Consider the following 12,548-nt stretch of genomic DNA (forward strand, 5'->3'; position numbering starts at 1 on the left):
GGAAGAGGGAAGGTTAATTTTTCTCCGATCTCAGGCGGCCGTCGCTATTCACTCATTCAAAAAAATAAATAATAATCATAAATCCCTAATTTCCATTATCAATTTCAGACGTTTCCTTCTAAGGGTATTTAAATATATCCAAATTAAAAAATTCGACTCGTATGTATTATTCAGTATTCTACCTAAAAAATTGTATATTTTATCTGATTATAAAAAATGGTTAATTAAGATCGGGTATCCAATTTTAAAGTCGAATCCGAATCGTTTTATTTGAGAATCCAAATATCTTGTTTCTAGTTTTATATGTTTTATATTTTATATGTACTTTGAATTCAAGTTTAACAAGAAAAATAGTCCTACTATCACAAATTAATAAAATTTTCTCGCATTTTGATTTGTCGTATTTTATTTTTCTTGATCTGATTTGTCGTATTTTAATTGATTAATTTAAATAAAAACACCAAGTTTATTTAAATTTGATTTTACGTCGAACACTCAAATAGTTTTTCAAAATCGAATATTACAATTAATATGAGAGAGTTTGAATTAATCACGTCTAAAGTTTTAAAAGAAATAAAATATTGGGGTAAAAGTCAAATTTAAAGTCGGATTTCCTTTAGGGTCGGAGTCGGGTCGAAGTGTCGGATTTTTAATAAAGTCAAACTCCGGTCCGTCTCTAACCTTGACTTGGATCATAAAGTCGGAGTCGGAGTGGGATAACTTTTTTTCAAACTCGAATCGGATTATTTTTCTCGAATCGAGTCGGACTAGCGTCGGATTCGGTCTGAATTGCCATCCCTAAACGCTACACCTTTGATATCCTCATATCGCAGTTACGGCATTTTCAATTCCCTCTTTGCTCTATTCCCTCTTCTTCCTCATTTGCCTCCCATTTCTCATCGCCATTTTCAGTTCTGTTTTTTACTCCATTTATTTGCCCCCATTTCTCAACATCTCTCAAGCATTAATAGATATGTAATTTTTTTCCTCTGATTGCCATTTTTAGTTTTTTTTTTATTTTTATTTTTTATTTATTTATTTTTTAGTTTTTTTTTTTATTTTTTTTAACATAGAATTGCTTGAGTTATTAATAATTTTTTATTTCTGTTTTAGGTGATTTTTGGATCCACTTCTCAATTCAAACTTGAAAATCTACATGGAGTATCAGTGTATCACCCACCAGTCCACCACCCGTTTTTTCGGTATTTTTTCTTTTTTCTTTCGTCATTGTTCGATTTCAGTTTTCTTTGTTGGATAATTTATTTTTATTTTAAGTTTTCAAATTTTCAGTAAAGAATTGCTGAAGTGTTTGTTTTGTTTTCGATTTTGTTTTGTGATTATAATGATTAAATGAACTTTGAACATATTTGAAATTCACTTTAAAAGTAATTTTCAGTAGCTATATGTTAAGAAAATCTGTTTGATATTTTTTTTGTTGAAATTATTCGTTAAATTGATATTTTAATTGATTTTAAGATTTTAAATACTCTTGTTATAAAACATGGTATTAGATAAACTCTTCATCATCAAAAATAATTAATAAAAACATATTATAATGTGTCCAACAAGATTTGGCCAGAATATATTTAGCTTGAAATTTTTCCTAATTTTTGAGTAATCGTTAAATTGTTTATCGGTAAATTGTAAAATAGTAAAATATAAAATAATTATCAAATAAAGACATATAGACTTGAAATTTTTATCATACACAAATACGGACAGTAACTAAAATTGGTAAAATTTTGGGAAGATTTTGTTGATGTTTAAAAACCTTAATAAATTTTACTCGGTAATTAATAATCAGTAAGTTAGAAAACGGTAAATATAAAATAAATACTAAATGACGTCGTTTGGACATGAAAATTTTAGAAGACACTTATATAAACAGTAGATACTGGTAAAAACAATTATATGGATTTTCGTGACCATATATGGACTTAAATAAATTCTATTTGTTTTATCGGTAAAATAACAAAATTAATTATTAAAAATATCCGAAGTGATCTGTAATGGTTTTTTAAAATTTTATGTAGCTTAAAATAATTTCTGGAACATCATAGATTTTTTATATTATTTTATTCGGACTTAAATAATTTTGAACCAATTTTATTTTATTTATCGATAAAATGCCTATACAAAATAATAAAATATCACACATGACTTTTATATGTTTAAATGGGCTAATAAAAGTGTTATATGACTTCTAAAACTTTGATATAATTTTATTGAGCTAATTATTAATTATATACTAATTTATCAAATTAATAGAAATTGTTTATTTATTAAAAGGTGTAATATTGTTAATTAAATTGAGTAAAAATTGAACTATTGAAACAGCCCAAACCAGCGTAAATAATATAATAATATTATCTACAAAGCACAGCGTAAGACTTATAGAAGTTTGGGCTGAATTCGACCTGTGGCTCGATAGCCACAGCAATCAATATCAGAGTATTTAAAAACTTTATATAACTGTAATACAATTACAACCCAGTTATAAACTAAGTTAATACATTATAAAATATCTATTTTTTAAAAGACATGATTTGTCAAAAAATCATTATAAGTTAACCTTCCGAAAACGATGTTCTCGCTATCGCAACACATGACACATAAAAGAGCAGCACATTCATCCGCACTAAAGATGGCAACCTAAAAGTGGATCTATCCTCTGTAAGAGATAGACCCTATAAAAAAAAACTGTCAACAATTGCATTGTTGAGTAATCCAACAAACTACTACATTTGTATACAAGTCATTAACAAACATCTCCAATCGAATTCCTTATTAACTTGGTAACCATTTATAAACGTTATTTTATCCAAATCAAAACTCTTTTAAAAGATCGTTTGGTATCGACATAAATACAGCTATCAACCTTTAGTTCATAACAATCAAAACACGGCTATAACTTTACAAGTTAATAGCGTAAATCAAAACACTTTTAAAAGATCGTTTGGTATCGACATAAATACGGCTATGAACCTTTAGTTCATAACAAATCAAAACACGGCTATAACTTTACAAGTTAATAGCGTATATCAAAACACTTTTAAAAGTTTGTTTGGTATCGACATAAATACGGCTATGAACCTTTAGTTCATAACGAATCAAAACACGACTATAACTTTACAAGTTAATAGCGTAAATCAAAACACTTTTAATAGATGGTTTGGTATCGACATAAATACGGCTATGAACCTTTAGTTCATAACGAATCAAAACACGGCTATAACTTTACAAGTTAATAGCATAAATCAAAACACTTTTAAAAGATCGTTTGGTATCGACATAAATACGGCTATGAACCTTTAGTTCATAACGAATCAAAACACGGCTATAACTTTACAAGTTAATAGCGAAACAATACGGCAAATGACAAATATGATATCATTTGCGAAACAAACAAAACTTTATGTACCAAACGTATTTATTCAAAACTCATATTAAATCAATAATTTAACAGCACTTTAAAACGTGGGAATATATGGACCGTCAGGAAGTAGGCTTGATCTAAATCCTGAGAACACGAGTGATCGTCATCACCAAAAATACGGTTCTTGCAAGAACGAAACGGGATCGGGGGCTCGAGACCGATCCGAATAACCATTACCTATTATCAAGCTATAGGATTTCACAATAATCCGAATATAAATATCCATTGCCAATTCCCAAAACGGACATTTTTCAATGTCGAACATTTCAATATAAAACAAAACAATAATTCAATTGATTTTCTTTGAAATCAACAATCATACCTCATTTTCATAATACAATATTTCAAGACTCGTATTTTATAAGTTAGTAACGTACAAAACATGCTTTTGTAATCTCTTTAAATAAATACAATATTTAAAAGCTCATATATAAAAACATATGAACATTCAAAACATAATTTAATCAAGGACTAGGAGCAAGGTCAAACAAAGTCAAAATTCAAATTTTCGAACACCAATAAATATAAGATTTTGCTCAAATATCAGTAACAGTAATACCACACCTTAGAAAATATAACTTAAACTTTGAAATACTTAAATTAAATTTAAAAGATAAGATAGTAGTTTGCTTGTAGGTTACCTTTTTATGCCATAAATAACAATCAATAATTAAAATACCAATCACTTCATCATCAACCATCAACATGTAAAAACTTGAGTTACTATCAATGGAGTTTACCCAATTTTAAATCCCAAATACCCAACTTATATCATATTCACCTAATACCAACTAATCAAATACCCAATCGATACTTATGTTCCCAAATTTGATACTAGAACCAATGCCCATACGAATCAAATAAGAACCCATAACTCAACAATATCAATCAATAGAAACTCAATCGGATGATAAATAATAACCCTAAACACTTGGAGTACTCAATTTGAACCCCAACTTTAATTATGAACAAGCAAATCCAAAATGCTATTTTCGGATTTTCAGGACACCCTGTTAGTATCATACGAACTCATTTTGGGGCGATTTAAGTGCCCACGCGACCGCTACTCGAAGCTCTACAAATCATATGCAGAAAACAGAACCCAGAAATGGCTAGAAGAGGCTCTAAATCAGCCAAGAACAGTAAGGACAGAATCTGATTTTTAAGAACTCTAAATGAACTTTGCTCTTAAAGTTTGAAGATGAATCAAAACTCCAAATTGCAACCATTAATCAAATACTATCACATGAATTAGAACACAATGAGAACCCAAATGAATCCAACATCAACACTTGAATTAATTACCCAATTTATTTCATAGCTTTTAGTTCCACTTTATAAATCCCGTATTAGTACCATTTCAGGACATATCATAACTAAAACAGATATAACTCTCTCATACGAACTCATTTTGAGACGATTCAAGTGGCCACGCGACCAAGACTCGGAGCTCTACAAATTCTAAGAAGACACCAGAACCTAGAAACAATCACAACTGACCCAAAAATGGCCAAAACAGAATACTCAGTTTTTGAGCTGAAATTTCAATATCCAAATACTAAATTTTATACTAGAAACCAAATAACTCAAATAACCAATTCTAATCGACACTAAAAACAACTCAATTACTAATTGAATCCATATACTCATCTTAAGTTCAAGTTGATACCTAAATTTGAATCAAAGACCCAAATTGAATCCACAAATACCAAACTACTATAAAACGTTCAATTAATACTTAAATAGAATAGTTTGTGGGTTACCTCAATCACCATTGAAGGACCTTTCAACTTAAGGTAAGATTGTAGGTGGATGTTGTGGTGGTGGTGGACCAAGGGAAGGAGTGGCGATACTAGGGACAACCGACTGTTGTGAGGGTACACGCGGCCTGCTCTGCTGCTTGGAAGAGACCACGCAGCCCCTGCTGCTCGTGGTTGTTCGTGGGGGAGGGCTGTGCGGCTGGTGGTGTGCAGGAGTGAGGGGAGAGAAAGAAGGATTAGAGTAGAGGATGAAAGGAAGGGGATGGGTGTGTCGGTTGGATTTCAATGTGAGGGAAGAGGTGTGTCGGTTTATAGATGGTAAAATGCGTTTATTTTTAGCTTTGACCCATTAAATTCTATTAAACCCGTCTCATTGTAAGACAGTCTTATATAAGACATGCTGTAAGGGAATAATAGGCGATTTATGAAATAAGTAATTGGTAGTATGAATAAGGATTGCATTTAGTAATTTATTTTTCAATACTTTATTTAAATTTAAATTTATTTTTATAAAGATAAGATAGTAATTAATTAATAAAATATAATCAAAATACACTTTTATCGAAGTATTCTTTATACGAATTTTATACATTAAATAAAAGATACCTCTTTCTTGAAAATTTTAACAAATGAAATACTTGAGTCAATATTATCAAAATAATAATATTATTACTCGAATTAACTTACTTAATAACCCAATCAGCTTAATAAACTTATGATTAAGCTTTATTAAATGTAGTCTATTTCACCTATATAAAAAAATTATAAATGTATTAATAACCTACTGCCTCATAGTGTAAAATAAGTTTTACTTAGATGGGTTATAAATTTTTACGGATATAAAACATCATTTAAATAACGGTAAATACCTAAATTGTCGAAAATAATCGTAAAATTATTATAAATTGGCACAACTAATTATAATCTGATGGGACAACCTTAAATTCATTTTAAATAAGGTATTATAATGACTTGATTAATTTGGGCCTTGTTGGAGAATAAATATGTATTTTGTAAACTAATTATCGATTTTATTACCGGCAAAACTATCTTGTATTTAAGAAAATAGTGTTTTATGAAATCTTCTGTGATATTGATTTTATAGACTTGTAAACAATATTCTAGTTGTTTTGAATGAATTTCAAAACTCGTTTAAGTTGTACTTACTTTAAGAAGGATTGAAATGAAATATTTTAGTGGTTTTCTTGAAAAATGGTATTGAACTTTAATAACTTGTTGTTACGCTGCATTCCATACATGCTAGTCATGCCCTAATATAGTACAAAGCTTATGTTTGATGATATGATTATGCTAAACATGTTTTACCCATGTCGGAAAGATTATGATTTTATTTTACTATGATGTAAATAAAGTATGTTTTGCTATCTTGCAATAAAAGATGTTTATCTTTGACTTTCAAATGCTATTGGAATTACAAGATATATATTATATACAAAAATATTTTAGCCTAAATGGCGGGTACATATGCCACAACAAATGTTGTGTGCATGATTAAACTGCTCACCAATGCTGTGTGCGTATTGTTCACAATACCATTGTGTTACACTTACCGGACATGTCGCGGACAATAGACCGACTACCAAACGAGTTACAAGATGACTCACAGAGCACCCATGCAATCTTATGATATGAGTTTGAAATTGAATTGGATCCGTTGACATCTTATGATTTATGATGAAAAATGAGAATTTGAAATGACTATAAAACCATTGCACTGAGTTTGAATGATAATATGATTTATCAAATGAAAAAACATATTTCAAAATGAATTTACTCAAATCAAAAAGGTTTTAATAATTTGTTTGACGGACACTAGTGTGTTTATACTCAGCCTTTTTGCTGAAAATATGCTTTGTATGTTTTTCCAATGTTTTTGTTTTTAGATTAAACCCTTATGGCACCTCGACGGAGAATGGATATGCGAGCGGAAGATGAACCCGACTTGGAGTATGACTCCCCTTTTGTTTAGATCTCTTTATTGTGTTTGAGAGACTATTAGTTTAGTTGTTTAGGTTTAGACTATTTTAAGGATGTAATTTGAACTTTGGACTTATTTTGATTTGGTTGTAATTTTCCTTTATTTTAAACAGTTAAGACTTCTGTTATATTGCATTGGTTTCACCTTTAAGTAACCTCTTAATTGTGTTGGCAACATTAAGCTTTCGCTTGATTAATACTAAATTTCAGTTAGTGTTTGCCTTTATAATTCGAGGCGGTTACATTCAAAGATGGTTATTAGCGAACTGGTAAGTAAGATGGAAAGCTGGAGCTCTAGAGACTAAAGAGTGAGAAAAATCAAAGATGACTTGTAGGACATGAATGGAAAAAGACAGAAAGGATATAGATTTACAAATTAAGATGTTAGAAATGAAGAATGAATAGAGAAGAAGAATCCATGGACCATCAAAGGAATTAACAACCCGTTTGGTTTGTGGTACTAAATGGTGCTATCGGGAATGATTTATAGTGTAAAATTTCATCAAAATTTCCATGCCATTCCCATGGTAATGAAACTTTGATCATAAAAAAGTTTTTTTGTGCTTACCACCTAATACCACCTCTCCTAATGGTTATGCATTGGAATGAAATTTATGAAAAAAATGAGATGATTGAAGTTGGACAAGCATGACCATTAAGAAAGCAAGAGATTTTTCAACCAAAATTACACTAGTTTTCATTTCCATTACCACCATTTAATACCACCTACCAAACAGACCGTAATATATTTGCATATGTAGTCGACCTTAATCTTTTGGGATTAATGCGCTTACATTATTTTTTTTTGTTGGTATTGTTTGTTGTACTAGTAAAAAACTATCTGAAGACTAGTTGGAGCACTCACAATTGTTTAACAAATTATTGGTATTTTTTGTTCGCTGTTAGTAACATCGAACAAAGAAATGCTCGTCAAACTAGGTTAATTCTTTGTTTGTTGTTACTAACATAAAACAAAGGAATCTTCACAATATATATACCCATATCCACCTACACTTTTTATGCCCACCACCTACCTACCATTCATGGAGGGAACAATTTTATACCTATGCCTATCCACCTAGGTATGCATTTAAATCCATTTGCACTCACAATGACCAACTAGGTACATCCATCATGATTATACTCAACTTATACCCATCTGACATTTACATCTAGCTTGCATTATGGTTAAAAAAAATACAATTCTTTATAAATTTAATTGTATATCTAATAATTTTAAAGCATGCAATGTAATAAAATGAAATTGATATTCTTAATTTCTTTTACTAAGAATTGTTAATAAATATGTACAAAATTGATTCAAAAATCAAATAAGACAATTATTCTAAATTGAAGGGACTATAAATTTAAATTGCAATGAGTTCACAAATTTAAACAAAATGCGTATTTGTATATGAGTCAAGCTAGTATTAAATTACTCCCTCCTATTCTACCTATTAGTCCCGTTTATTTTTTTTCACTATTCACTATTCACTATTCACTTACCACTCTTAATTTGTATTTTATTCTTAGTTTATAAGTTAAAACATAGTCATTTAAGATCTTGTTTAATTCGTCTCAATATAAAGATTATTAATATCAATTTTTTATAATTTTTAATTAAGAATAATTAGAGATATTAAATGTTAAAATGTTGCCTCGACAAGTGTGAAACACTAAATGAGACTAATAGGCTGAATAGGAGGTAGTATTACATTTACTAACACTTTTACGACTATGTATCATTAGTGATGGCCGTGGGTGGGTTATTCGGAAACGAAACAGTCCCAAATCGTCAAAGAATCGTCCCGAAACTAAAACCATCTTCTAGGTTTTGAATTGGTCTAAACAACAAACTGTTAAGGATGGAAAGAAATTGACGAACCAATAGAGTTATTGGCAGAAATTGACCCTCGGAACCGTAGTACCGTGAGCCGTTAAGGTGCTTAGTTTAGTTTTTCCCTCTTTTTTAATTAATGATCTTATTATTAATTTATCTTATTTTTATTAACTTCATTTTTTTCGTTCCTTTTATTAAACATTTTAATAAATATTGACAAGCAATAAATTTCGATAATAATCAACAATTGTATTTTCACATTATTATAGTATTTTATATGATTTTTTATATTTATATTTAAACAAAAAAAATAATTGAACCGATGGTCTGATCCATCTGGAACCTTTTCCTAAGCAATTGTTTGGAACCTCCTGGAACCGGAATCGAAATCAAAGCCTAAACCCAATTGTATAAATTAGGTTTCAGTTTTTAGGGATCGGAACCGCAATTGGCTCAATCTTGACTGTGACCATCACTATGTATGATTTATGAGACAAAATAATTTGCATTTCTTTTATATTTATCTTAGGAGTTGGCACTTGTCACGTAATATCACAATATATTAGAGGTTTTTATTTGAGTAATCGTGACAATATCAGGTTAGGTATTTAGGTCGATTTAAAATTGGGCCTTGTGTGACGACATTAATTTCTACATTATTTAAAATTTATTTTCAAGTTAGACAAGTTGAATTCGATTATAAGATCAAGTAAATATCGAATAGTTATGTCTCTTTTGAATAAATCTAATCACAATCAAGTAAGAAGATATAATCATCAAATGTTATTGTATATAAATGATCCGTATTTGTCAGGTTCTTGTTATTTGTTAATTGTAATTAAATTAATTAACAAACAATTAGTTGTCAAAATTATTATAATATTAATTTAATTTGTTTGGCTATAAGTAGCATAAGTAGCATCGTACCAATATGATATATATTGAACACGCAATTGTATTAACTTAACAATTTTATTTTTAACTTATCTAAAAGGTGGTCTTATTACCTTAATTTTATAATAATAATAATAATAATAATAATAATAATAATAATAATAGAAGTTTTTGAGCAACGCTTCCCTACTCCTTCTCTGTACACTTTTGCGATTCCTGGTTCCCCATCAAAATGGGCGGTCCCGCTGTGACTAAGGGGTAAGGTAGGCCGAAGAAGGAGGCGGCGAAGCTAGCTGAACCACCACAGAACTCAGGTGAACATTCATCCTCAAGCAGTAAGGACAATCTCACAATTGAGGAAGTGAATGGCACATACGCTAATTCGCACGAATTGGAGGTAATTTCTCAGTCACCACAGTCAATGAAGCTGAGCTGGTCTTCCATTATTCAAGGACCACCGTCTCATGACCGGACTCAGTCAGCATCACCACTGCCTCAGTCGAGCAACACACTGAGAGCAATTATGCAGAATCCTTCGAACGTCACAACTGTGCTGATCCTCCCTGTGCCTCCTCAAGGACCACTGTCATTTGATTTGACCCAGCCTGCTTCACCATTGCCTACTTTGAGCAACATACAGAGAGCAAAAGTGCAGCAGATTTCATCGAACAATAAAACAGAGGAGACCCATCCTGTGCATTCTCAAGGTATGAACAATATTAAAATTAATTTTGAAGATATTGATGATGAAATTAGGTATTGGGAATCCGCTATAGTATGCTATGTCATAGGTGACAATCCCCCACTACATATTATTGATGGATATGTGAAACGAATTTGGAAAGACCTTGATGTGGAGAAAGTTGGCATGGTTAGGAAAGGTGTCTTCATTGTGATATTGAATGATAAAGTAGCTAGAGATAAAGCTTGTGAGATAAGTGATATCGTATTTGATAAGAACCATTCATTGTTAAACCATGGAAAGTGAAGATGTCCTTAGAAAAAGAAGCCCTATCTACCATTCCAATATGGGCTTACCTGTCTTACCGATGGAGTATTGGGGTGAAAGATGCATAAGGAAGATTGTCGGGCTACTAAGGAATGTAATTAAAATAGACAACGCAACAAAGAACAAGGATAGACTAATGTATGCTAGAGCCCTCGTAGAAATGGACATAAGAAAAGGCCTACCGGATGAGGTGTTCTTCACAAATGAATATGACGAACTGGTCAAACAAGCCGTACAATATGACTGGAAACCCCTTTGGTGCCACCAATGTCAACAACTGGGTCATCAATCTGGTGCTTACAAGCCAAAGAAAACCTTGAACCCAATTCCTAAGAAACCACCAAGAAGAGGATGGGTGAAGAAAGGAAGCCAAAAAGATCATACCAAAGCACAAAGAAAACACCATGACAATAGTGAGACCCGTGAAACCATGGCAATACAACACCCATAAGGAAATATCCAATCAGAAAGTCAATGCACCACGATCAATGAACCCAGGGGCGAGCCACATGAGACACTGCAGCAGGGAAAGGTGGGTTGGAACGGTCAACACGTTAAACAGAGTGGTCAACTCCCAATTTCTAATTCTTACACAGTGCTCGTTGATATTGCTATAGAAAACCAACCCAACAACAAAATTCATGATAAGATCCTTTCTATCAAAGCGTTGGGGGCTTACCCCATCCAGGATCATGAATAACATCCTCACCTGGAACTTTAGGGGGTTAAATAAGGCCAATAAGCAAGCTGAAGTGGCCCATTTTATCGCTAACCACAACATAAGCCTATTTAGCCTCCTGGAGACGAAAGTAAAGCGACAAGGAATTAGCGCTCTTTACCAAAGAATCTATCCATCTTGGTGTATTACGCACAACCTAGCTCTCCACAAGGGAGGTAGGATTATAGTAGCCTGGAGAGCCGAGGAAATGAAAGTAGACATACGGTTTGTTAGTAGCCAAATTATCCATTTAATTGTTAACCCTAATGTATGTGATAGCTTTGATTGCTCATTTGTTTATGGTGCAACTGACAAGAACGACAAGGGTATCATGCTTACTGAGCTTGAGAACATAGACACAACCGTGACAAGGCCTTGGATAGTAATAGGGGATTTCAACTACAAATCCAATCTTAATAAGAGGATAGGTTAAAAACCACGTCTACATGAAATAGAACATCTTCAAAGATGCATGGCGAATTGCGACATCCACGACATGAAAAGTACAGGGCGATTTTTTACTTGGTCAAACAAGCAAAGAGGAGATGCCAGAGTTCTGAGCAAGATTGATAGAGTATTGGGAAACCCAGCTTGGGAGAGCTCGTTTCTCACAATAGAGGTCTACTTCCTTCCAGAGGGAGACTTCGACCACACACCGATGCTAGTACAATTCCTAGAGCCCCCAAAACGTGGAAAACCTTTTAAATTTCTCAATCACTAGGGAAAACACAAAGAGTTCATGGAAACCATCCGAGAAGCATGGCACACTAACTTGCCAGGGAGCTCAAACAACTTTGATCAAAAACTCAGATTGATTAAGGAGGCATGTCAAGCAAAAATCAAAAACACAGAAGCAGGGGACTTGGCCAAATGTAACACCCCGAGATTCTCTG

General features: G+C 32.0%; 1 protein-coding gene and 1 long non-coding RNA gene across 2 annotated transcripts; both read left to right on the forward strand.

Annotated features, from left to right (window-relative positions):
* Positions 1–848: 848 nt before the first annotated feature.
* Positions 849–7,349, forward strand: LOC130821026 (uncharacterized). The gene is made up of 3 exons (XR_009045281.1): positions 849–975; positions 1,114–1,202; positions 7,101–7,349. It is a non-coding gene; the product is annotated as an uncharacterized LOC130821026 (long non-coding RNA).
* A 3,607-nt stretch (positions 7,350–10,956) lies between these two features.
* Positions 10,957–12,088, forward strand: LOC130821478 (uncharacterized). The gene is made up of 2 exons (XM_057687265.1): positions 10,957–11,370; positions 11,555–12,088. The coding sequence occupies exons 1-2, from the start codon at positions 10,957–10,959 to the stop codon at positions 12,086–12,088; spliced, it is 948 nt and encodes a 315-aa protein (XP_057543248.1).
* Positions 12,089–12,548: the final 460 nt, after the last annotated feature.

The sequence above is a fragment of the Amaranthus tricolor genome, chromosome 8 (genome assembly GCF_026212465.1).
Source record: "Amaranthus tricolor cultivar Red isolate AtriRed21 chromosome 8, ASM2621246v1, whole genome shotgun sequence".
In the NCBI taxonomy this organism is placed as follows: Eukaryota; Viridiplantae; Streptophyta; class Magnoliopsida; order Caryophyllales; family Amaranthaceae; genus Amaranthus; species Amaranthus tricolor.

Excerpts from the sequence above, each read along its gene's own strand:
- LOC130821478 (XM_057687265.1), top strand. The coding sequence starts at position 10,957 with ATGGGCTTACCTGTCTTACCGATGGAGTATTGGGGTGAAAGATGCATA. Across the intron at positions 11,371-11,554 it reads GTGAGACCCGTGAAACCATG|AAAACCAACCCAACAACAAA; the intron begins GCAATACAACAC and ends ATATTGCTATAG.